Source organism: Psittacula echo, assembly GCF_963264785.1.
Source record: "Psittacula echo genome assembly, chromosome: 2".
NCBI classification, from domain to species: Eukaryota; Metazoa; Chordata; class Aves; order Psittaciformes; family Psittacidae; genus Psittacula; species Psittacula echo.
The window spans coordinates 49,065,627-49,093,468 of record NC_137737.1 but is presented as its reverse complement, the minus strand read 5'-3'; the positions used below and the strand labels follow the sequence as shown (position 1 = coordinate 49,093,468).

The 27,842-nt window shown below is 40.4% G+C and overlaps 1 protein-coding gene across 1 annotated transcript in view; it reads right to left on the bottom strand.

Annotated features, from left to right (window-relative positions):
* The window catches only part of ADARB2 (adenosine deaminase RNA specific B2 (inactive)), a gene marked incomplete at its 3' end in the record, with an annotated part of 310,942 nt that overhangs the window by 97,009 nt on the left and 186,091 nt on the right, over positions 1–27,842 (bottom strand). The window contains exons 2-3 of the mRNA XM_080609828.1: positions 12,877–12,963; positions 4,095–5,002 (exon numbers count right to left, since the gene is read on the bottom strand). Coding sequence (XP_080465954.1) covers positions 4,095–5,002; positions 12,877–12,963 — 995 coding nt within the window. The remainder of the gene's footprint in view (positions 1–4,094; positions 5,003–12,876; positions 12,964–27,842) is intronic.

The window sequence follows — 27,842 nt, the reverse complement described above, 5'->3', positions numbered from 1 at the left end:
CAGCATTAAGCAATTTCAAAGCAGAGTGAATGTGATTTTCACACCTATTCTCTTCTAATTTAGGTCTGCTTGAAATCCAAGCACCCCTCTATTACTAATTTGTTATGGCAATATTAATTAATGGGTTTGCTCTACAGCAGTAAGAATGCTGTTAAGACTTAGTGAGATAGATTAGAAGTACTACAGGATTAGAAAAACAATCTGTAAACTGGTCAGATGCAGTCAGAGGTCACCTTCACATCCTGAAATGAGCACACTGCACTTGGAAAGCCTGGGAGTGTGTAGATTTATTTCTACCAGTGCAGACTCATTAGGGCTGGTTAGGTCAGCACCCTTTGATGTTGTCTCCTATTTTGGAATATAGGAGACATTGCTCCCAAGGTGGGCAGAAACATTCATTAGACTTCCAAAAAAGCTAGTAATTGAAGAAATTGCTTATTATTTGATGGACCAAGTATGCTAGGAAACAAGGAGCAATATTTAGTGAGAATGCACACAGTGATGTGTCCCAATTTCCATTCTCCTGACTCACTTTATTTCTGCCATTAGTTTAGTAGATCTCTTGGCTCATGTCTTGGCTACTCTCATCAACACGGTGTGCCCAAACTCAGACCATCAATATTATTTATCTTACACTTCAGTGTCATAGAACAGCTGTTGATGATGGTAAAGAATACACAATCTCAATTATTTTGGCTTTAAATGATGAGATTCTATTTTTTCCCTGGTGTAAAGTGTGATACACTTCTGTTTATTTTGGGGGTATAACTTTGCAGTCAGCCCAAACACCTTGTGGAACTATCACAGGGAAGAAAATCAGAAGCACAGCGATATTATTTTAAGAAAGCACCAGTTTTGTAAATTGCTCAGACTGGAGGATATGGTGCCTTTTTTTGACGTTTTACATTGAATTTCACTTGGTCAGCAGGAGAAGTGGCTGTCAGACTGAAGGCATGCCTGAGGCCTAGGCTGAGGGACGCCTGGGAGCCCTGATGAGAAAGGCAGAAATGTCGATGGTCGGAAGGCACAGCTCATAAAGACATCTGAACTTTCTTGACACTTTCCTGGACATTGTGAAATCCAAACGTTCAGCACAACTGGACTACCAGTATTACAAGATTTTTGGCTTTTCCTGTTTCCAGTCCTAACATCACTGATAACAGCAAGGGGAATAGGAACAGAGACATGCAAAGTTTGGAATACTCTTTGTAAAGGGTAACCACAGAGATAAACATACTCCTGGATTCTAAAAAATACTCAAAGTATAGGTGAAACTGTTACACCTGATCTTGTTTGCCTGTCCCTACTATCAATAATTAGCTAGCTGATATCCTAACAAATACAACAAAGCACGTGAGAAGACTGAATGATTGGCTAGGACAATGGTTACTCCACATTCGGTGAAGAACTCACACACACACCAGCCCCCTCCCCACTCCTCCAATATTTCAAATTCTGTGCCTAAGCTATTTGGGCCTCAGGGTTCTCTCCCGCTTTTAAACACTTTTGGACACAAAACAAGCTGAGCCTCCAAATTAGGAATAGCTTTGAAAAGTTAACTTGAAATGTGTCCTTGAAAATGTGGTTTGCAGAAGATGAGGGAGACAAGGAGCTGAAACAGCTTTGGGAGAAGCTGGCTCTGACCACAGCTCAGTGAGAACTACCGTCTCCCCAGTACAGCTACCACTGCTTTGGCTGACCAAACAGCCCAATGGGCTGGCTGAAGCAGTGAGCAAAGACTGTCACTCCATGAGATAATGCATAATGTAGAGAACAAGAAAAGATGCTTCTGGATTTAATGTTTAAGCTATAGCCCAACTGAAGTCAGTGGAAATATGTCTGTTGGTTTCAGTGGAAGTTGGGTTATGACTTCAGTAACACATGACACAGGTTTTGTGTCATGGCTGATATGTCTGCTGGTGAAAACAGCTAGTAAGGAGATCACCAGAAATCAGTGTTAAGGCTCATCTCTCAATTAAGGTGGTGAATGCCTGAGTAATCTTTCAGCTGGACAATACACAACCACTCAAAAATGCTAACAGAGGAAGTTCAATGACACCTTTTCACTGACATTTATACTTTCAGAACAGTGAGGAGAAGAAGATAAGGAGGGCAGAAATCTGCAGAAAGGTGAAAAGGCCATTAAAAAGAGAATATACACTGAAGAATGTGTTGCCTAATGGACAGTTGGGGACCCAGGTAAAATGTGATATTCAAGCAGAAGATGACTGTGCAGCCAAGCAATCAGGGTATAAATATTTCAGAGAGCTCAAGAACTGAAGCAATGATTCTCGTGGTGCAGTTTCAGAACATGACAAACCATCAGTTGATCAATACATGGTATTTACCTGCTGATCCACACAGCAAAGTTCACTAGGGGCAGCAAAGCAGCCAGCAGGACAGGACTAGTGATTCCTCTTTATATCTAAGTGCTAGGTTTCCATAGGCATGTTCATTTAAACAAGCTACTTTTTATCAGAATTAATTTGAGCAGGAAACAGCATACATTTCTTATTTAAAGCTACCTGTACTGGAGAGGATGGAACTCCCAGGCTGGCCAAGGCTTCCAAAATGCCTGCAAAGCACCTTGTGAAAATCACTTCTATTACTGAATTATGTTATTATCCTTCTGCTTCATGGAGGTCACAAAACAGAATTAAATGGAAGAGGTGGAGGATTATGATGTATTTTAGAATTTCCTACATTTCTCATGTTTCCTTTTTGGAAACATAGGAAGGAAACTTGTAGGTCACCAAATATAACTTCTGTGTCCTGCAGGCAATCATGTCACCTACAGATGCCTCCTCTATCAGACTCCTTGAACAGCTAATGGACATCTTTACTAATGTTAATGAGAATTGCTACTAATAATTTGCATTTACACACTACTTAAGGATCTTGAAGTGTTCTTTCATATAATATACTCATTTTTATTACAGGCATATTGGATTTAAATGGCTTGCCTGGGGTCTCACAGCAAGCCAGCAGCAAAATGACTCTTAGTGCTCTCAGTGCTTTGCATTAAATCCTGGATATTAAGAGCTCCCTTCATAAAAGGAGCTTTGTAGTGGTAGATCACATCCTGGTTCTGGTGGATCAAACCTTTTATGATAGTGCAAACAAATCAAGGAATTACTTAAAACCATGTAACATTTCCCAATGTCTGCAAATCCTGGCTTCCTTTGAACTTAGAAAATTGACATGAGTCTGAGTAATGCTAAGATAGCCTTTGGCATATCACCAACTATGAAATTTTGATGTGCTAAGTATGTAACTCAGATCTATATTTTCTGTATGAATACAGCAGTAATCTCTTCATTTGTTACAGGGAAAATTCAGAGCTTTCACTAGAACTCCTGTGCTGTTGGAGGCATACTTGGAAACAAGGAGACCAAAATCTGGAACAGGCTGCCCAGGGGGGTTGTGGAGTCCCCTTCTCTGGAGACATTCAAAACCCGCCTGGACACATTCCTGTGTAACCTTATCTAGGTATTCCTGCTCCGGCAGGGATTGGACTAGATGATCTTTTGAGGTCCCTTCCAATCTCTAGCATACTGTGATATTGTGAAAACCCAGCCCAAAAAGTGAGGCTATAATAAACAAAAATCCTTAACTTTTCTGGTAGTAGAATTATCTGGAGACTGCTTCAACACAGGCACATTCCTTGGCATTGCTGTCTCCTCTGAATGGCACTTTCCTCATTAAAAAATAACTCTGAAAGGAGGATATGGGGCATCCCTTCATTTACGGGCTCCTTTCAGTCAAAAAAGATGCAGTACTACAGAATGACTTAGTTTTTATGCTTGTGTAAACGTTATCATTCTCTCTAGCAAGTTGAAAAGTTGGCATTTCCCCCTACATTTTGCCTTCTCATCTATTCCTCCTATGGAAAGGGCTGCAAATTGTATCCAATGACTACAGGATATGGTTTTGCTGGTGGCATCTGGCTCTTTGTATGAGAAAAGAACTATTTTATGGCATGGCACTTGCTATAACATTAGAGGAACCACCTGGTAGAAAACAGCAACAACAACGCCAATGCCATTCATTACAGAGCTCCTCCAACGTGGCGATGGCTACCCAGGAGTTCTCACCTGTGGCAAATGGTGACATTTACTCCTGCTGGGAATGTGGCTGGGCAGCCGAATGTTAAAAAGGGCCTGCAGGGCTGCCTGTGCTGCTTGACCCTTGGCCAGCTTCTTGCTACGTCCTGAGCCTTCAAATGTTCTCCCGTCCACTCGTACCGCCATCACAAAACTCTTGATGTGCTGTTTCTCCACTGTCTCCGACAGGCAGACATACCGCAGGCCCGACCGCAGCTCATTTAGCAGCACCACCGGGTTCTTCTCACTCTCTGCTTTGGATGCCATCTTGTGCTTGTTTTGCTTACCGTGGCCCATTAAGTCCAGTGTATGGCAGAGTAAGCGCCCGTGTCGATAAGCAGTGGAAAGCAATTCATTATTAACGGGGTTATAGACTGAAAAGTCCTCACTGTGTGTAGATGGTTCAAACTCCTTGAACAGAGTATCTGGAAAGTCTGCCTGATCAGAAGTAAAGTCTGTGGATGGGTTGATGCAGTTCCCCATAGCAAAGTGAGCTTGACAGGCATTGGGAAACTGAACAAATGACTTCAGAGCTAGCTCCGCAGCACGCATTTTAGCCTTCTTTTTTGTAGGCCCTGTGCCTTCAAATGTAAGTCCATTTACTTCCACAGCAACAGCAAAGACCGGAGCATGCACTGGACCTGTCTGGGAAACCATTTTATATTGTAAACCTGGTTTTAGTTCATGTAGCTGAACCAGAGCATTCTTTGGCGTCACTGACCATGAGACTTTCTTCCAGATGAGTTGGAGTTTGCAGAAATGGCCATTATTGCCTTCCTCTAAGGGTCTTTTTCTCTTACTGCTAGGTGTTCCCCCTCTCGCCCTTTCATTAGATGATATCGGATGATCCTCCAGGTTGCCAATGTGTCGATTTTCCTTTACTTCTGCACTGCTGGTACCTGTCAGTAAAGAAAGAAATAACCTCTCATTACAGTTCTCATCGTAGTAGCTGACATTATGCCTAGGGCTGGCAGAATAGCTCCCCCCAAAAAAAGAGTTAATGACATATTCTTGCTCATCCCTTTTCATCTTTTTTTCTCAAATATCTGTATAACGGTTGATTTATTATTCATAGCACAGATTTTATGCGTGTCCTGAATGTTTACTTGCCCCTTAAGTTCTACTTGTATTAGCCACCATCTTCCTGCTTTAAAAAAAAGATGACATCATTCAAAGATGAAGCATAACTGATGCCATGTGACTTGAGCTACTGCATTCACACTGGATAATTACTAGTAAAAAGTGAATAGTTTGCAAAGTTCCCCTAGGCTGAGATTTGTTCTATAATCCATGTGGGTGAATGGTTATGAACACATTATTAGAAGTCAGAAATGATTCACATATGATTCACAAACAGAAAAGTGGGCAAATGCATTGAGTAATCTATTCGCAATGAGCACACTGACTGGCGCTACTCACAGCATAGACTCTTATGTGTAAACATCACTAACAGAATCTAAGAAATAATCTGACAGACCTCCCTAGCAAGACCTCCCTTCAGAAACAATACTCTGGTCTGGACTTAGATTCTAGTTTATTAAGTGAGTGTCTTTCCAATTCAATTGCAGATACTCTTAGCTCCCATCAGCAACAGCAAATATTGCAGAAATTCTAGATAAATTCAAATGAGACTAGGGAAAGGCAGAACATCATGGTGAGACTGATTACTGATGTAAAGAATGACCTATGTCACAGAAAAGAAATGGGAGAAAGTGACTGTCAGGAGGGCCAGGAAGTGAATGAAATAACAGTAGGAAGCCATTGAGAAAGCACTCCATTGTTGTTGAGCCAATGAATCACACACTGCTATGAACTATACTTGTGCAACACCCATGCTATAAGGCAATGCTCTTTGCTACAGCAGATGAGTGACTGAGAACAGAGATTCATCTCACTGATGTCCTGAATGAGACAAAAAATGTTCTGCTGTCTAAATAAGCATCCTGTGACTTATCTGTCATTTCTGATGAGTTTGTTTAAATGTACTGCATCTCTGATACAACCTCTAGTCCTCTTGTGTGTACCTTGGGGCAAAGACTAGTTGAGGAAGTACACATGAGTGTAACCAGCCTGTGAAGCAATCCATCCCTGGAGTGATAAACCTGATCCCTTTCTGAGAAGAGCACTGTCTGGCTGCCTGCTCTGTTCTAACCAGCACTGATCATGGAGCCTATCCTGTGGTTTGTTATTGTCAGACACAAGCCTGCCACCCGTGCAGACTCCCTGAGTCCCAAGCACAGAGAAGGTCCCTGTGGTCCTTAGAGAACAGAGAACGGCCCTCCGACTTTCTGTGGGGCCATAGCTATGTTTGGTTTCCTCTATACTCTGATGTACAAACTGTCTGCAAGGATGTAAGGGCTAAGTTGCTTGCTACGCCTCAAGGAGCTTCTGCTGGAGTGGTGTGTCTTTGCTGAAGTCACGTATAGGCTGGGCTGGCAGATGCACAGGAGCCTCCAGAGAATTATGTGGAACCAACCATCATAATTAAAAACCTTTATATCCTGACGAGTTGCACTTGTATTAAATACCAAAAGACTTTTTTCCATCAAAGCAGTAAATCTGCACTTATGCAAGTTGTTCCACAGAAAGCAGCTCACAGATTGGATATGAGTAAAAATCATGGTTCAATTGCATGTGTGGGGGCCCTGAGGACTGAGGTTTTTAGGCTCTTTTTCCGGAAAACACTTCAGGACACACTGAGCTTCCAGCCTGTGTCTCTGTTTCACCAAAGTTACTTGCAGAGCTCTGTGCTGTGATGCTTTGCTGAGGCAGAACACAAACTGACAAATTAAGGTCTTAGTGCCTGTGCTAGTTAATGTGCCTTAGTGCCTTAGTTAAGGTCTGAGTGTCTGCTGACTAGTTAATTTTTAGGGGAAAGAATGAAGGCAGGTGAGGAAGCAAAGAAAAAGAAATACATAATAGAAAAACTTTCATCATATGGCATTCAGCTGTGTAAAATATGACATCTTTAAACCAGCCTTTCTGGAAATAAGACATTTAAAAGGTCAGGTTAACTAAGACACAAGGATAGTATGGTCCTTTCTTATTGAGTTCACACCTCTGTTTATGGAAACTCTGATCAGAGGGGGAAGGAGATGACAACTTTAACTTTCCTCTATTTAGCCTCGCAGTGGCTTTGGCCAGCAATTTTCCACTGTGACCCTTTCTTCTGTTTCCATCCCAGTCAGAATATGCCTCTTTAGTTGTGTGCATTTTTTTAAATAACGGTGAAATATTTTGACTCAGACATACTTTTTAGCAGGAAGCAGGTTTGGTTCTGTATTTCACATCTCCCCGCTCATCTTACCTAATAGGTTTTCACAGAGCCAATAATGATATTGTAGTCAGGAAGCATGAAAAGAAAGATAGCTCTTGCTTCTCACAATATTTAGGTTTGAAAAGAATTTGTATTGATTATGCACCACTGAATAGAAAACCCAAGGGGTTATTTGTATTTATAATTCATATTGTCTTATTCCAGGTGTTCTTTGTTTCGTAGTCAGAGAACCACAGATTTGTGAACATGAATGTGTGACCTTATCAGCTTACCTTAGTCACTCCCACTAAAACAGTGGCTAACTAAAAACATGGCAACATAAAGTAAACATTACTCGTTTGTCTTAAATTCTGTCTATGAAATTGCCTAGTCCAGGTTTTGGCCAACAGGGAGTTTGCATTGTTGTAGTGAAAAAAAATGCAGAGATGAAGTGTAAAACTGTCAGAGATGAGGCACAAAGGATATGCGGATAATATTGGGCATGTGGGACAGTAACATGTCTATATTAATGGTATGTTTTGGCCTAGTCACAATAACAGAAATACATGCAAATATCCTTACAGTCAACCAGATTTCTGGAGGACCTGATCCTGAAACACCAGGAAATAGCTCAGTTCTTCACAGACCCCAGTGAGAGCTGCAGTAGGCCAGAAGTCATCATGGCATGTAAATCAGAGGCAGTCTAAATTCAGTGAGTGCCGCAAAAAGCTTGGGAGCCTGATGGACTTGTGTGATAGATACCTGGCAGCCGCTGGACAATGTGAAATTACTTTATACTTTCAGGTATCTTTGAAATAGGAGGTCTTTGAAATGTGTCTTTTATGAGCCCTCCGTGTAGCAGACATAAGATTACTTCTCTAATGGTGGCACATGTACTTCTATTGTGAAAATCAGACAAAGCAGGCAAATGACACCAAACCACATAAGATAAATACTGTAAGCAGCTGTAATAGAACAATCACAAGCAATTTTAGAAATGAAGAGCACTAAAAGGAAAGGGGTAAGTCGGAGGATGCACACAGAGAAAATGCAAAACTGTGGATCATTTTCAGTCCTGTTATTTCTCATAATGTCTTTGCTCTTGAGCTCCCAAAACACATTGTCTACGCTTTGGGAAAAAAAAAAAAAAAAAAAGAAGGTTCTTCTATGATGAAAGGTGGGAAAATAATAAAATTGTGAGGGGAGGGAGTTAAAAAAAAAAAAGAGAAAGAAAAAGATTGCATTTTTTTGGCAATAATTTCTAATTTATTATGTAAGATTTCTAAAAAGGCTCCACACCTCTGCACAGTAATAGCTCTTCAGGTAGCTTTATTCACTGATTTTTGCAGTTTCACAAGCAAGAGGAGACACTGCAATCTCATATTTGTTTCAGTAATTGAATGGAAGAGAGGAAAGCAGTTAGCAAAATATATTTATTTATTCACTATTCCTCAGTTTTCTGTCTGCTCTTTCATGTTTTTATCCTTTTGGTCATTATGCACAGTAGAGTTAGCCTAGGAAGTCTGCATTGTCAAGAGCTTTTCAGAACTATAATGCATCACTAATAATGACATTGCCTATGTCTCTGGGTCATGAGGGCTCTGCAAAACTAGCCATCTGATACTCCACGCTACATTTGAAGAGATAATATTGTTCCTGTTGAAGGTTATTCTGCTGCCAAGCCAACTTCCAGGGAGGATGGGAAAGGAGAGGTGGTAGGTGGCATCACAATTTTGGCTGGCATCTTTACTATTGAATTACAAGTGGCAGTGCATTATTGGAAAGCTATGATGTTGAAAGAAAGAATTTGCAGTCTCTGTAGTATAGCAAACTTCTTGTTCAACTGATAGCTCTGACACAGGAAGCTGCTGTCTTTAGAAGTTTTAGTAAAAACAAGATTGCTACCAACACACTCTCAACAATAAAGGTTGGACAATTTTTATTTTTCTGTGTTTTAATATCTAGCCCCTGTTTGACCTGCTTATGTGGAGTACATTTTTGCTGTCTATCTACATCACCTTGACTGCAGAGGTTAGAAGGATTGACCTCCATAATTCCTGGGAAACTTGAAAGTGAAAAATTTTAAATTAGAAGTGATACGTAGGAACCCAGGAGCCAGAGCCATAGTACTTTTGTCCAAGGTCAGCTATTACATCGAATACAATGTAGGGCAGTCTCCTCTTGCAACCAAGATGGTATTTTCATGCACTTAATGAATCTACAATGAAGGATTGGAAACTTCTGCAGGGATTTTTAGGTTTGTATTCTTGACTTTGGAATAATAAACTTGTAGCTAGCAAAAAATCAATCCTTTCTTTCTTACATAAAAGCACACAGATATGTATTATAAACCTTCATGAAAGAAGTCTACTTAAGGTAAACCCGCCATGATCTTTCTGCTGCTGCTGAGCCCTCCCTACCAGCTCAAAGGGTTCAGGCTGTTTAAAACAGTATTGTTAGACTTTATTCGTTTGTAACACCACACTGTGAAAGAAAGCATTACCAGTGCAAAAAAAGTACAGGACTTTTTATTTACAGACTGAAGACTGAAAATTTGTGAAAGGTGACTGCCATTGCCTCTAGCTGTTCCACAATGAAGATACTGTGCTTTGTCCACTGTATTATTTGAAATAACCATGAAATCCATGCATATCTAGTACAGCTCTTACCAACTAGAGGAACCATTCAAATGACCTAATGATCTGATTTAGGTAATACTCAGACTCTGATGCTCTCTGTTCAAGTTAGCAAATAAGTGCATGCAGCAAAAACCATGGGCAGCCCATGGCAGAAACAGATCTAAGTACATGACTCCTTGAATCAGGACCATACTATAGCTTAGCCTTAGGCATGGGAACAATCAAAATGATGCAATAGGCACAGTTTTCAACCAAAACAGGGGGTTTGATTCTGTGGGGGATTGTTTGAAGCTCGGACTGCTGGAAGGTGATAGCCACTGTCTTCTTAGAGGCAGGGTCCCTGCTGTATCACACTGTTCAGTCAAAACCTCTGGGGCCTCATGCTGCCTGAGGAGGAATTTGACCGATATGCTTACAACTGAATATGCTTCAATACACTGAATCTGGGGCTGGGATTCATCCTATATGACTGTCGCAGTGGCTGAAATATGTATGTTAGGGACCATCACCATCAGCTCCCTGTGCAGATGCTGGGGAGAGGTATACACCGGCAGAAGGGTGCTGCATCAAGTCTGTACATATGGCAACATTGCATAATGAGATCCCCATAAATGATACGCTCCTGCTAGAGGTACTCCCCTGGATTTGCAAGTATCTCTGTCTAGTAATAGTCTGCCTTGGTATAGTTTGGATGGAACGATTAATGATCAGGGACAGGTAGAGGTCTGTAACATCACGAAAGGTAGGCAAGCAGGCAGGGAACAAGGAATGATTATTCAGTTTCATGCAATCCAAGCACTACAGACAGCAGGCTTGAAGCAATAAAAGGGTGCACTTTTTGACAGCACACTAAATCACTCCCTGTTCCTAGCTGTTGTTGAGATCAGAAGCATCAGTGGACTCCAGAGATGACTAGACAGGTCTGTTGATGTCTAAGAAATAATGAAGATTCGGGTGCAAACTAGCTGAGTAAATTTTTTGCTGCGTGGTAGGAAGATACACCATGGGGAGGACCCCCATTTAAATGTCCTTTTTCTCAATGTGTTGCTAACAGCAAATGTTGAAAACTGTACAGAGCTAAACTTCCTGTTTCTAACGCTCTGTGACATTTCTCACCTTCTCAGCTACAACTGACTCGGTAATGAATATAGTGGTCCTTTTCTCGCATGTTGAAAATAAGGTCTTCATCAGACACTGGCAATCACCCAAAATTCCATTCCAAAGGTGCATAGTGCCTGTGATATATTTTTCTAGCATTAGTTCATGGATCATAAACCACAATAATAGGGTCTATATGCTAATAATCACCAGCTGAAAATGCATATGTAGTTAACCTGGCATGGGTCCCTTTGTGAAGAATGGCTGAAGGAATGTGAAAGAGGATTTGCATCAATTTCAGCTAGTAGGACTCTGCCTGTCAATACAGCACAGTCTGGGTAGAGGCACTCTCACAGGATGCTCAGTGAGCAGAAAACTACAGGGATAAGCAAACCACTTCTCTGCCTGGCCAGCATTCTCTTAGGCTCTTGTTAAACTGTTAACACAGAGGAAGGTTCCTCTGCTTGTTCAAGAGCAAATCATTGAAGCTCTTTAAAATGCCAAATACAGGTACGTGTGTGCTGTAGACATTAGTGGGATTTATACCACTGTACTACAAGTGAACACTGAAATGTGGCTGCTTTTAAATGATTTTTTTCCTTTTTTAAAGATTCTTATAGTAACACCTAAAATATGTTGTATGTGCCAAGAAACAAATTGCTGCTTTATCACTGGAGTGTATGTTTGACCCAAGAGAGGACTAGGCAGGATGACCTCAAGAACAGTGAAATTTGCTATTTCTCTTTCAGAAAACATAGCGTAACCCTGTCCATGTGAGCTATTTTAAAGCTTGTGCAGGCACGAAGCAGTCTTGGCATTACAGTAGCAATAAGAAAATGGTGTTACAGTGTTTGGCTTGTACAAACTTCCTACATTACTTAAAAATAACTAAGGAACACTTTTGGGAAACATTACGCAGGAGGTGCCTGCATAAGCTCATCATGTGCATAATACGTTTTCTGTGTGTACTTGTCATATCTCCCTGAAAATGTAGCCTCCCTGAGACCAATTTTGATGGGTTTTTAGGATTTTTTTGCCTTTGCTTAGAACTGCAAAAGCCTTGTGCAGCAGAAAAGTGTAATGTCCATGTGATACTCAGAAGCAGGAAATGAAATAGAGGGCTGTGCTCCTTCACTCCAACAGCTATTTTCCTTGGTGCCCCACCATGATTAAACCAAGGAAGATTAGCAATGTCAGGGGAAAAAAATAAACAACCAAACATTCCTCCCACCAACTGGCTGTAATAGGGGCAACATGTCAGTGTGTGTGTGGCTGGAAAGGAAACCCATCTGGTAGGTGATACTAAAACCCAGAGTTGCTCATTTGGTTCAGAAAGCTTTCCTCCCCTTCTTTACTGTTCCAGGATGCATTACAATAAGTAGGGCTGGGTAACACCCCATAATTGCTTCTGGGTGATAAACGAGATAGTTTACTGGGGGTTATTCAGTCCTAACTGCACACTCCCAGACTTCTTGGTGTTTTGAAGATTTCAGTGCTCCTTCAACTCAGAAGGACTTTCCTCCAGCTATGCAGTCACAGATTCAGGGAGTGTTAGTGACTTTGTCCAGGTGTAAGGGCCCAAGAGAATCCATTGGCTAGTTCTGAGGTTACATATAGTTTATTTAAGCCTGGTTAACCACCTCTTCTCAGTTGGATTTGATTTCTGGTGGTTTTTTTTTTTTTAATTAATTTTTTTTTTAGGGTTTGGTTGTTTGTTTTGGTGGTTTTTTTTTGTTTGTTTGTTTTTTTCATCTGTCTATAGAGAAAAGAGACTTCTTACTTAAATTGTCTTCATCCTCCATGGTGGTTGCGCCAGGACTCAGGTACTTGAAGGGTGCTATAAAGGTTGACAGTATGCTTACTTTTTCTAGAAGAAAACAGAAGAAAAGATACATATGAAATCAATATTTTGTCAGTGCATTCTGATCTACTCCACACTTTTTCTCAGATCAAAACGCCTTGGCAAGTCTGAGTTTTTTTCTTGTTTAGCTTGACTCTACAGTTCCACCAAAGTTCACTGAACTGCAATGAACTTATAAGAGTTGACGTGTAAATACCACACACACATTCCTCCTGGTTTCTGTCCCTGTATAATGCTCCTTTTTGTGCTTCCCAGTGATGGTCCCCAAGCACTGCAGAGCTGGGAATGCAGGATATAGGCTGGTCCATCTGGAAACAGGGGAGGCAGTCAGCCCTGGAAGGAAGGACATGAGAACTACTCTAATGGATGAGACCACCAGCTCATCTCCTCTTGTCTCCTCTCTCTGACAGAGGCTAAGCCAGAAGTCTCAGGGAAAGCTGAGGTGGCATAAGAGGCTACAATGGCTTCTAATTCTATAAATTGTTGATTTGACTTTTGTAAAATCTTTATGGTGTGCACAGGAAGCTACTATCCAAACAATAAGAATACTATTTGCAATCCTTCTTATTCACATTCATATTAATTGCAGTTCCTTCTACCTGCAGTTTCTGTTTATCCCGCAGATAGTGGATGGCACAGATGTTTCCTTCCAGTGCCACAGTCAACATCTGCATTATGTGCCAGGACAGATTCAGCAAAATGAGAACTGCTACTGATTTATGCTAGCTTAAAGTTTGACTCAGGAGTTATATACAGGTAAAAGTTCCTGTTAACACAAACACTAGAAACAGAGATATATTGAAGATATATTTTATTTGGTTTGATAGCTAGTTTATTTAGTTTATTGATAAGTTTGTTTAGGCTGAATTCCTCTGACAAACTATAAGTACTTTGCTGGGTACCAGCATTAGCAGAGTGTCTAGTTTAGGTAGCAGAAGAAACAGAAACACACCTTTTACAAAGGTAATTCATACCTTTGAAGGACTTAGTGGCTTTCCTAAAGTACTTCTCTGCTTAGAAAGCCTCAGTTTGGTGAAAATGAATCTTGCACATTGTGAAGCTTTCATTCTGTGACAGAACCACCAAAACCAAACCAAGAATGTCTCCTTTCAAGTGACACAGGTAAAAGGATTCCCATGGGGACTTTCTTTATTGGTGAGAAAATATTTCTCTGAATTTCCTTAAACTGCCTGGCTGCTAGTCTACCAATGGCATTCCAACTGAAGAGCATCTAAACTTTTTCAATAGCACATAGCTTTTTGGCCTGATTCTTCCTACATTTGCTAATAATGCTTGCTCTTGTTAAAGATTGGTATCAGAATACATTAAGAATGTCTGCATATGTTTGCCCTTAACTATGTAGAATTACAGCTCAACTCTGTTATGAGAAATCACAGTAAAAGCTGACTTTTGTTTGTTAGATAAATACAATAAACATAATAAAAGATTGCCTGAAGAAAACCTTTTTCCGTCCAGAAACCTTTAAGCACAGACCAGTATATAATTAGAGCACAAATTAGCCTCCTTGAATTGCAATTTTATTAAGGGATTCTGGTGATGTCTCAAACCAAAAGAATTAAGCTATTTAAGAACGCTTTAGCCAAAAGATCTTCCTAAGTGAACAGTTTTTTGCTAAGGCATTGATCACTGAGAAATCTGGTATCTCTGTACGATACTGTCTCAGTGTGTGTGGGACTGTTGGGTCGTGATCAGGATAAAGGCTGTTACTCACTCCCAACATTCTCAACTGGTTTCTTTTACTGAAGTGAAAAAAGTGTAGGTATTTGGGACCTAATCCAAAGGCTACATTTGGTAGAGGAAATGCTTCAGATGATAGAAATAGGATCAGGGCAGTCCTTGGCTTCAGCACCAGACTGACTATTGAGCCTGGACACTGAGATGCAGTGAGCTGGAGTGTACTCTGTCTTGTGCCTGACTGGACAGCTCTCAGACCTTCAGGACTAACTCTCAAGACACTGGATGATGTACACAAACCTAAAGCTTCTTTGCTGAGAAAATATTCTCACTTCTCATAGAGAGTTAATCCATCAACCAAGTAATGAGGACATGTGCTTTCTTGCTGAGGTTGCTGATGCTTACTCCTGAAACCAATCGACAAGTAAAACCATGTAGCTTTATACTATATACTAAAAGAATATTCTGTGATTTATCTTTCACCCTAACCAACATTGTGCAATCTAATTATTTTTCTTTTTGTCTTAAGGGACCCATTGGCCATCTTAAGGTTTTGTTGTTACTATTTTCCAAAGACCTTGCTGGTGCCTTTGCTTTGTGTGGCAGAGAAAGGGGATGGCCTATGAAATTTACTGCACTCTTAGAGCAGCAATGGGTGGGTTTGTGTCCACCAAACTTGGGCAGGCCCTAACAACAGGATATCTTTCAAACAGTGTAGACCATAAAGATTGTAATTTAAGATTTCTATCCATTGGTTGAGCAATGGAAGATTTAGTGTGTGTCTGGAAGGAGGAGAAGGGTAGGGTTTTTGAGTGAGCAGCGTACAAAGAGAAGAGCACATTGCACATATGAATTATCAAGTGTGTGGAGGAGGGGAAGACAGATGACAGGATAATTAAATGTAGGTGTTTACAGGGAAATAGGTATGAAACTATTGGTATGATTGTGTATTTCCATCTTTTGCACGTTACCTATTACTGTATAAATACCATAGGACACTACTTCAGCTTAACTCTCAATGGCAAAATTCAGTGTTATTTTTGCTTACCACTTCAGAACAACACTAGGAGAGATGTGTATTCATACTTTATGGTCCCTGTGTATTTTAATTTCCATCACAATTAGACATATTTCAGGCAGTTGGATGAAATCTTATGAATAAGAATGAAGGACATGGTTGGATACAAAAAAGCCATACTTAGAAACACCTTTAAAGCCTGTTTTTTTTCTCTCACGCTCTTCTCCTTCTATGATTTTTTTTCCCTCACAAAAAGAGCAATGACAGGTAGCCCAAAATTAGAGTGGCTATTTTTACTTTATAATTGTAAATGTCCTCTATATTTGTCTGAGGAAATTATTTTCAAGGTTAGGAGAGAGGGTCTAAGAGAACGAAACAAGACATTTCGAAAACTCTTTTCTCCAGAAAGGCAGAATACATAACCCTACATTTGAGAATCAATACAAGGAACTATTATTGCTTGCATTACAATTGTACTAAAAGCCTCCAATAACACGAAGGAGAGATTTCATGAGGGCCTACATGGACAAAAAGGAAGCCCTATTTACAATGGGAATTGAAAGACAAAGAACAGGAATAGCGAGATTTATTTCTAGCCACCCTGGAACACCAAAGCAAGAAGATAGTGTCATGTTTTCTGGTGCATTCACTATAAAAATATCCCTGCAAGTGAAGCCAAGTGGAACTCTGCTCCAGTACTCCAAGCACAAAAATCCTGATGAGAAGTCAACTACAGTAAGAAACCTCAGTCTCCTCTGTTTTGGGATAGAAAAAGATTTCAGTTGACATTCCTTAAGTATATTTTCCAATAACAGCCAGTAGTTAAAAAAGAATCACAAACACTGTTTGACAGTAGCTATGTAAATTATTTAAACAAAAAAACCCAACTAGTTTTGCATGAAAACCAGAAAACTATTTATTCCAAATGATTCAGCAAAGCCTGGCCAAGTTTCCACTAAAATCTCCTCTTTTTGTGAAGTTGCTTTTGCCCTGTGGATGCAGTCAGAAGACTAGTCACAAGTCCCATAAATACAGTTTTATTGTGAAGACAAGAATACACATATACAGCCATAAACAGCATTTGTGCCCTTCACACCTATCAGTATTTAAAGGGCACCAGACAATACAGCTTGATCATCAACTCTTCTGATACTCTTTCATTCTCAATCACCTGAATAAAAGCAACGGGAATGGCAGGAACTAAACACTTTCAAAAATCAGGCCTTATACATATTGGACAAATTGTTTAGCTTTAAGAAGAGCAGACTGTGGTCATAACAACAGTCTTCAAATACATAAAAAGCTGCTGCATAGAAGAAAGGAGCAAACTGTATTCCATGTGCATTAACACAACTAGAAGTAATGGACTTAAATTGCACCAAGGAAAAATTCACTTTAGACGTTAAAAAAACTTCCTAACAGTAAGGATAGTGCAGCACTGTAATAGATTGTCAACTGGGGAGACTGAGGAGCTGCTGGTGCTGAAGGGCTGTAGGAAGACAATTTGCACCAAGAGGGTGTTGCACCTCTCCTCGGACCCATGATTTACAGCCCCTCCAATCCTTGTGAGCCCCAGCAGAAAAACTTATCCTGACCATATCACACAGCAGGTTCTAGCTCAAACTTGGGAAAGCAAGTAGTATTTGCCATTATTAGCTAATCTCTGAGCAGAAGCTTGTGGCACGCTCTTTTGCTTGGCAGCTAATGAGCACTATTAATAATATTTTTTTTTTTAAATGCAACTTCTGAACACAGGAAGGATTAGACAGATGGCTACCAGTGGTTTGCCAGATCAGCATTAACAATGTTTTACTGAATTAGTTTCATTTTCATATTCAAATTGATTACCATAAGCTACTTTACTTGTCAGAGGTTTCCTTAATAATATTCTTTCAAAACCACAATGTGGACATTACAAACTAGTCCAAAATAATTTTTTTTTTGTTTGTATTGAGTATGAAATTACTCTGGAAGGGTCAATTCTGATACAATAATGTAAATTCAGCTGCAAAACATCTTGAAAAAACTCCTCATTTTTACCTCTCTAAAGTACTTGCAGCTACTGAAATAGTTACTTTTACGTAATTGTGTTAACCTTGATTTTGAAAGGGGGGATACAGGGAGGGAAGAGAGCCTGGAATCAGGAAATGATTTTCTATCTTCCTTCTCCTATCTTAGTCAGTTCAGGCTTGGACTGACAGTGATGACAGGGCAGAGGGAGTCTTTATAGGAAAAGAAAAAAGACAAATTTGCAGGGAAAATAGCAACGTGTTTAAAGCACAACACTTACCAAAAAGGGCTCACAGCTTTCTAAATTATGGCTTGTACAGCCACCATGCTGCATCATTTAGTTTAAGCAGCTAGTTTCTAGATAGGGATTTACCTGCTTGGTGTCAGAATCAGCCTTTACAGCTGAATTTGAGAACCAGCTGTTGACTCATGAGTTACTGATAGTGCAGGGTTGCAGCAGCAGCAGCATTGCTCAAGTGCTTTTTGCTTCACAAGCAAGTGGGAACTCCCCGTGTGATGCTGTTTCATACCCACTCTGACAAAGCTGTGCTGGGGTGCCTGTGAAGGAACACCGTGGTAGCAGTGGGGCTGGGAGGACCATGTTTAAGTTAAAAATGTGGCTGCCCTAAACCCTTCCAGAGGGCTCACGTTTCAGTGCAGGCAAAAGCAGCATCCTGGTGCAGGAGATCCAGCTTGGTGCCTTGCACAGGATAAAAACTAGCGAATGTTTGTATAGTCAGCATAACAGGCGAAGGCTTTCAGCTGCAAGAGGCAGGTTGTGCCTTGAGTTAGAAGTCAGAGGTGTGAACCCAGAGCCATAAAGTCTTCCTCTGAAATAGGGCAACAAGCTGTTCAGTATGATACAGCACCCAGGCATGACAGTACCTGCCTCTGTGCCTCACCTGGAAGTTGATCATGGCTTGCCAAGTGCAGGGGTCCTCTGTGAATAGATCCGCTTGCTGCCTTTACTGTTTATTTATCCAGTTCTTGGGGCAGAGAATCTGCTCTGTTCTTGTTCAGTGCTTAGCAAAATGGGATCCTTGTCCAAGATGAGAGCTCTGAAATGCCATTGCATTAAGCAGCAAAACCAGTTTATGGTATTATGATACTGCAGAGAATATTGAATGTCAAACATCAGCTAGCTCAGGGGTCTGGCGACAGGACTAATCCTTTTACCTCTGTGCGTCCTTTTCTGGCTGTTTACTGACCCAGAACTGCTATCCTTAGAAAGCTCTTGGGGAAGCTGTGTGAAATGTTTTGCCAGTGATGATTCAACCCCTAACAGGCACTGGCAGGTTCATCCCCTGTGCTCTGGTCACTCTGCAGCCCTGCATGCCATCAGGGCCTCCACACACAGCCATGCTCTGTTGCTCTGAGGTCAAAGTAACTTCTAGTTTATCACTTATGAAGCAGAAAGGACCAGCAATAAAGTTATGCATGTGATTTGTATGGATCCATCCAACAAGTTTTGAGATACAGGATATATCTATCCTCTGGAATATGTTTAATTGATCACATCATGTGCCTTAGCCAGTGCATACAGCATTTAGGACAGTATTTCTTTCCACAGTGCCATGTCCTGCAGCTGTCTTCACCTGTCGCAGAATTGGAGATGGTGGGTTTCATTTCTGGGTTTCAGATAGCTGCTGTTTCACTGTATGAATGTAAATAGGTGTTTGAGTAGAGAAATCCCAGGGGCTGTACTTCAGTGCTCCGTTAACTGCCCACTCCAAGCTCCTTTACCATGAAAGACCATTTACAGAATGAAACACATTGTGTTGTGAAATACTAGTTTCTTATTACTTCTAGTAAAGAGCAAAGTAAGTAAAACCACAAAGTGGTTGATGGATTTTTTATAAGAAAGGCAATATGTGTGTGTGTTGTTCTCTATTAGATTTCACAGAAATCAATCTGAAATCTAGTTCAGCCTAGTAAAATTAGATCTAAAAACTATTTAACTTTGCTGCAAAAGTGTTTTTTCTCTCCTGATGCCTTGCTTGAGGACACACAGAGATAAAAATCTCGAGTTATTATCAGTTTATGTGCATCTCCATCTGCCTGTGGAGCGTACTATATTATGTATTTTCTAAGTGATCTGTCTGTGGCTTGAAGATGGCAGTTTAAAAATCATGTCTTCAGAAAGCTTCTTATGCTATTTGAACATTCAATTTGGAAATATTTTTGTTTTGTATTCTACAAACTCTGGCAGGCTTTTTTCCCCCCTCTTTTTCCCCCCCCTCCCTTTTTTGGGATGCCATTACTTTAGAAAACAGAAGCACAAGAGAGAATAATCTCGTAAAACCCATCAGTGCTCAGCTCTGTGTGCCGAAGTCTTGCAATGCTGACCATAAAAATGGCCATTGGATTTATTAAACATATAATAAATCTGCTTGATTAACACTACTTATGACTATTTGACTGTATGTCAGCTGTATATCAAACAGTATTATCAAAGAAAGAGCACCTGTCTACACATTTAAGGCAAACTCAGCTATCATGTGCTTTAAGAGGGGCAGTACAACCCTAGCAGGGGCTGATCTCACTTTACATTCAAGTGTAGACATTGGCATGAACATGTACATGCCTGCTGAGATAAGTACAATAAATCCCTCCCAGCAGGTGCCCATTGAATTTATCTGGGACTTGGACTATTGATTTAGACTGAAAGACTAACTTGTAGATGTCCAAAGCTAGGAGACGTGATTTCCACTCTACCTTGCCAGAAGTCTTGACCTGTGTCCTGGCGGGTGTTATCACTGGTGGTGTCTGGATCGTGTGGTGCAGAGGGAGATGGCCTGCTGCCCTGAACAATGCAGCTCCAGCAAGAGGGCTTTGCTGTTGACAGGTTTTTTCGATACTGTTTCAGCTCTTGATCCACTATAGGTTTAGGCAACAAACTGGTGTGTTACTGAAGGAGGGATCAGGACTCCTTTATGTTCATAGAACTCATGCCGAGGGCACTCAAAGAATTGCAAACATTAGGAATTCTTACATGGGGAAACAATAGGATGTTTGTATAGCAGCATTGTAGATGAGCAGCTAAGTGTTTCTTTTATACTTTACAAGATGATAGTTTCATTATAAAGAGTGATCACCTAACATGGGAATAATTATGTGCTTCACCTCAACACAAACTGTTCTTCTAAGATTTCATTCTCCAACCTGCAGTAATGCCTACAAACACACATACAGACATAGCTATTCATCTCCCCTACATAACTGATGAAGGGACCAATGTGAAATGGCCCCAACTGAGGCGGGTGTTTTGAGGGCAGGCACTGCTTTTCAGCACCCACTTTTGAGCTGTAACCCTCTTCTTCCCAAACTGAATACCTGTTTACACATTAGGAAATGAATGGTCTGCATCAGAAAGGTCCAGTCAGCAATTAGTGATTAAAACCATTTTTAAATCTGTTCTGTTCTTTGCTCATCTACTGCAAGCCAGGCAAGTATGACCTCTCTCTCTTGTACTTCCACAATAATGCACATTTAACCTGAATCTTGCCCTGATTTATTCTTTGTAACATGAGGCAGCCTTGTGTTAACCAATCTGTCTGTGGGCAGCACTACCATTATAATTTAGGAATGCTCTTACTGAGATATATTGAAAGCAAACAATTAACTTTGGGTGATATAAGAGGGCTGAGATTTATAAGTTTTTCTCAGACAAGATGCTACTGACAGGAGTCAGGACTGCTAATTGAGTCAGTTATTTAAGTATTTAGGCACTTAAATTCCCATTTGACTCTCTAGGAGCTGAAATAGCTAAAAAGAGTTAGGGGCTGCCCTGGGGCTGTCCCAGGCATTGCTGATATTACAGTGCCATTTACTACAAAACTACTGCTCCAGTTTCACCTGTTCAGGCATGAGATTTTAATATTTATTAAGCTTTCCATTGCAGCTTGTACAGAATCTGAAAGCTTCGGGTTAATCACTGCTACTTTGTTAGTGTTTTCTTTTTACCCTTTTTGTCTTTATTCAATCACTGTACTTCAAAATCTCTTCCTCAGTTAAGTGCAGTAACAAAGGAAAAGTTGACTAAAGCTTTACAAAGAAGGCCAAGTTTTCAGAGTTGACTAAAGCTTTACAAAGAAGGCCAAGTTTTCAGAGTGATGCAAAGAAAATTTGACACGTGACTCCCATCAACAATAATGATGGGGGCTGTGCATCTAACTCTTTCTGCATTGTGCTGACATTGTACCCTTGAATGTTAGTACAGTCCAATAATTCTCCAAAGATGAGGCAGCTTATTTTCTCTGCCATTGCTGCTTTGCTGGCATTTTTATGGCATTCCCAGAAGTACTACCTGTCAGAGTTAGTACTTCCAAGGATGGCATTGCTTTGGGGTGATTGAGGATTGATGTAATTAAAGAGAAGGCAGTCTACTACTTGCTTGTGGGTATTTTATATTAAGCTTTTCACTGCATAGCTATGATCGATGATTTAAATGGTGACAAAGTTAGGCTGCTCTGTATGTGCAACCAGGAGTTCAGGGATGTGAGTCCTGTATTTTAGGCTAAGAGAATTCCGAATATGCTGCGGAAATTGAGCTTTATAGGAAAACTGCAACGTTCACATGAGCTATTTAATAACATCACTGAAAACTCCCATAGACCAGTCACAGGGAGAGACTAGTTCCAATCACAGCTAGGGATAAGAAAGATTATTATTTCAGAATTCTTTGGAAAGGAATAGAAAAGGAAAAGTATATAATACTACATCACTGAATAAATCCAATGGGTGCAGTTGTTGTTGTCTTAAATAGCTTATCCGATTAAATCTACACATATCCACATCTGGAGCACTAACTGTAGGCTTTCTTTACAGTCAGCGAAGACTTAGTCAATACAGCCTATGGCATTAGAGTACATTAATTTCATCCTAAATTAAGTATGTGTTAATCCTGTTCAGTAGCTTAAACATGTTTAAAGCCATGTGAAATATCAAGCATATCATTATCTCAGTGTTTACCTCTTAATAAACAAATGAAGTGGTAAAACCTGATAGGAATGTTCCTTTTTAACATACTGCAGACAGAGTTTGATAAGGATGGTCTGGGACCATAGAACAGCTCTTTGTACAGAAAGAAGAGGAATCTTATTCTTTTTTTTCCTGCTATGATATCCATAAACTCCAATTACATTTATAACTTCACATTAAATTAAATATGTTACTTTACACAAGCACTTAAAAAGTCTACTAAATATCCAATAACGGTTTTCTTTATTCCCTTGTTAGCAGCTGCCATGGCAGCAGGACTTGCACAAGAAGGAAAGTGATTTAATGCATTGATTTGCAGTTGGCACAGCCCTCTGTTCTCAAACAGAACTGATTAGCTTAGCAGGAAAAGTGCCATTTACTTTTTATTGCATTTCTTTTCTGCTCATCTCTCTTCAGTGGATGGCAAGAGGAACAGAGGACCTGTAACCTCCTGAGCAGGATGTTTACTTTCTTCTGCTCCAAATTCTGCAATTCCGAGGACTAATTTGGATGGTGCTGCAGCATCAATGTACATGCCAGGGTTACTGCTTTGGTACGCTGAAAACTGGTTCCAGAGAGCTCTTTCAAGCTGTTTCTACATGACATTAACTCTGAATATGATGACCCTCTATGTGCTAAAAAGTCCCATCTAAATCAGGATTATTTTAATTTTTTTCACCATTTAGTGGAAAAGCTAATAGGACACTAAGGCATAATGTCTAGCTGGGAGGATTTCTCCTGCATATGTCACTTTTGCTTCATAGACTGACCCTAGGGCTTGCCTTCTAATACATAACATTTGGAGGACTGTGTATACACTTCTGCATCTCTGATGTTCTGTGTATTGAAGCTGCTGGGGAAACTCTGGATTCACCAGTTAAAAGTAAAGATTTTCCGCAGCACAGAATGACTAGCAGCTGCAGTAAAAACAGTGGGAGTCATTGAATTAGCAATTATTTTTCCTTGAAGACCAATTCATGACAGAAGTTCAGTTTGCTTTGGATAAGACTCCGTAATTTCAAGGGTCAGATCCTCAGCTGGAGTGAGTCAGTGTAGCTTTACTGAAGTCCACGAACATACACGGAGTCACACTAGCTGAGGTCAGTGGAATAACACTATTTCAAAAGAGTTAAGGATCTGATTTCATAAACTTATCATGACTACCCAGTCTTGTTAGTCCTTCACAGTTCTCATGCGAACTGGTCAAACATTTGACAAAGTCAAAGCTTCTCAGGGGTGTTAGATATTTCTGTTTTTAGAGAAATAAGAAGAAAAAAAAAATAGGAATGGGTGGGAGGCTGAAAACTATGGTTCCGAGTTATTTCTGGTAACAAAGATGAAAAGATAGAAAGGGGACAGAGAATTTTCTTCCTACTTTCTAGTTGAAATTCACTCTTAATAATATTAATCTTTTTGGACTCTTTACAGTTAGCAGAGATAAAGAGGCTAATCTCTGCTTCTTCTACATTGGAAGCTCCATTAGTTCTACTAAATAGGTAGCGCAGCACCAGAGAAAGAAGTACATATGCATTTACCTCTCCCTCCTTTGATCTCAGCAAGAGATTATAAGACAGCTCCCATGCTCTATTCTTTCATTTTAAAATGCAAAAGCAATCTGAAACTTTCTTCTCTCTGCCACAAGAAATCCTGGTGAGGAGAGGGCCCCTTATACTAGAAAATATATATCTCACACTCTTCAAATGTATCTAAATCCATTAGTCATGTGAATTCAGTATCTTTTATTCCCTCTCACAAGCCATCTTCCTTCTTTCCACAACAACAAAGAAAATACTTTTTTCTGGTAAAGCAGAAGTTATTTGAACCACACTGATTCAAAAGACCACAGTTTCCGTCATAGCTAACGAGCCCCTAACAAACTAGGGATGCACTGATAGGGGCAACATGGCTACAGTCCTCTTCTAAACCACCAGAAAATAAAAGCTACCTCTCTACAGGACTTCACTTAAACTATTGCAGACATGGGTATACTCACTGTCAGCAAAACTTTGCTCTTTTGCTGCTACATGTTGTTTGTTCTGCCTCTGGTGGTAAACTCCAATGACTGATGGCCAGGCCCTGTCTTTCAAACTGGGAGGAAATGGGAACAGGGATGATGTATTTTAAGTGATGGGGTAGCTGGGGGATGACAATGAAGGAAGACCCTTTTACTCAGCGTGACACAGTTGCTGGACTATCCAGAGCAGGGCTGTGGCTGGGCTGGAGACTGGGCCTGGATCTGCAACTATGGCCACAGAGGAGGCTGAAACAGAGTTCTGTGCTGTGGGCAGGGTGGGAGGAGCCCGTCAGTGCCCTCAGAGACCTCATAATCAAGAGACTTTTAATACAGTCTGTCTACCCGCATGTACAGTTCCACCTCTATGTATATTTTAATGCTCTTCTACATAATTTGACCTTTAAATTAGGCCGGTGAGTTTTCAATGTAGGAAAAATAATAATGAACATTTAGCAGTAATCCTGCTCTTCCCCACTGCCAATTATGGCAGGCACTATTCTACCCAGAATACTAGTCTTTGCAGTAATCACACATTTAATGACCATGCTTGCCGAGGCCTTGCTTGACTTCCAAGCCTATTGATTAAAATACACGTGGTTCTGATATGCAGCAAAGACAGTGCGAACTACCACCCTGTGACTGCTTCCATGACCACCTTGCAGCATGGGAACATGCCTATTTCCGCCATCAGCACTGGGTCCCCATCCCAACCACTGCCCCTTCACTGTTGGGTGACAGCCAACGGGCACCAAAGGAGCAAGTGTGTGTTCTTGGGCAGCAAGCACCAGTACAGCTTCCACAGCATCCATCTGAGCAATCCTCTGATGGGGCCAGCCTGAAGGTGACATCCTGCAGGGTGGATGGTTTCTCTGTTACTCTACTTATACCTTAGGTCAGTATAGCAGAACAATACTTAAAACCTCAGTTCTTCAGTGTTAGAAATAGGATGTGCTCCGATTTGTTCAGTTTTGTAGCATTTTTGTTCAAATTCTGAATCCAGGACAGCGCAATGCATTTGGAGTTATGGGGGTCACATCAGTAGTGCCATGGCCACAGACCAAGACATTGCAATCATATTTATCAACTTTTCCAAGGCATTTGATTGTCCAGGACCATTCAGAGTGTCCAGGAGCATTTGTGCTAAGAAAATTGAAGTACTTTGGCCTTTGCTGAGCTTCAGCAGATGGATTTGCTTCATATTTGTTAACAAAAGAGAGCAAGAGATGGGGAGGGAGAAAGAAAGGTGGCAATTTGTCTCCAGAAGCAGACATACAGTAAATCTCCAGTGAACAGAATTTTATAGGAGAAAGTCCGTTTCCAATATTCTGCTTCCAGATTTTATAGAGGGTTTTCAGGATAAATGTAATTGTCTAGTGTTGATGATTTAAATGCAAACAATCCTATCCTTTGTTTCCTTGTCCCTGAGTGACAAAACTTCAGAGTTGCAATGTAACCTCTGCCACTTCCACAAATGACTTACTAGCAAAGCATGAATTTTTTCAATTCAAAAGGAAATGGACAAAACCAAAGCCATATCTTCCCTGCAGAGGGACAACAAGAACATAAAGCCATGTTCCATATGGCCTTAATACTGTAAGGTGTTTCAGGCTGCAGATCGAGGTCTGTGTCGTCGATATGTGTAGAGTTCAGGATCTGTCTAGCTTGTGTCTACTGCTGAGAGAGTGATTTGTACCTGATTTACTCAATAGATTTTCTGTTTGTATCAGACTTTTATTTTTCCAAATATACTTGTCAGTAGAATTTGTTCAAATACTCTCTGTAAACATATTTCATCCTATGCAAACTATTTGTTTTGACTGTTCACTCCTCATGCTGTGTAACCAGACACCTAAGGCAAACTGCAGTTTTCCAGTGCTTTTGCAGATGACTGATCCCTGAAGTCCCCTGAACTGCTTTGCAAATCTCTACTGTAATCTGTCTTCAGTCACCCGATAAGGTTACCAAAAGCTATTTCTCAGTCATATAACAAGGGTCACTGTCTGTTGACTCTTAACAGATATGCTTAGTGTCCTGACAGAAATGGAAACAATGATGGAGTGATTTGCACACACACAAAATAAGTTGGAAAGGAATATTTTCATGATTCTTTTTAACCCAAGCACGTTCAGAATGTAAACCTCACTTCTAAGTCTCTTTATAAACTAAGAATAAATAAAAATGCTAGCTTGCAGAATTCTTGATCAAAAATAAGTACAATAAATATCTATTTTAAAAGAAATGTATATTAGCTCTTCACTAGGCATATCTCTAATCAGGCTGCTGCTGAAGAGATCTGGAGCTCTGTACGACAAGGCTACATATAGAATCATAGAATGGTTAGAGTCAGAAGGCGCCTTAAAGATCATCTAGTTCCACCCACCCTGTCATGGGCAGGAACACCTCCTACTACACCAGGTTGTTCAAAGCCCCATCCAACCTGGCCTTGAACACTGCCAGGGATGGAGCATCCATGACTTCCCTGGGCAACCTGTTCTAGAGACTCACAACCCTCACAGTAAAGACCTTCTTACTGACATCTAATCTCCATCTTCCCTCTTCAGTTTAAAGGCATTCGCCCTTGTCCTATCAGTACATGCCCTTGTAAAACGTCCCTTTCCAGCTTGCTTGTAGGCCCTCTTTAGAAACCAGTTTGAATTCACTGCGTAAGTTACGGCAATACCCTATCGTTTTTACCATCTAAAACAAGATCCAATTTTTGCTCCTGCTGAATAAGAGTGAATAAAAAGAAAGCTTCTCAAGACTAAACCATAACAAATCCCTTGACTGCCCCAGCTTGGCAGTGCTGATTTAAGGGTTGGACCTGGTGATCTCAAAGGTCTTTTCCAGTCTAAACAATTCTATCATATCATGTGGCATAATTAAAAGAAAATAAAGATATCTGACCTAAAACAGGCTCATGTTTTTTAAGTGTAGAGGAAGGTCATTCGGCACTGTTATTTTGAGGACTCTGCTGACAAAGTCTTTTCTGTAACATTCTAATTTCAATGCTACTATCTATAGCCCTTTGTGTAGATTTGTCCTTTCAATGTACACTGTTGTCAATGAAAAAATACTGTAAGCTGGTTTCAAGGTGTGACTCAGAAAAAGATGGAAAAAAAATTGTTCTGAAATTATTAAATCCATGCTGCATATCTTCAGTTTTAACTG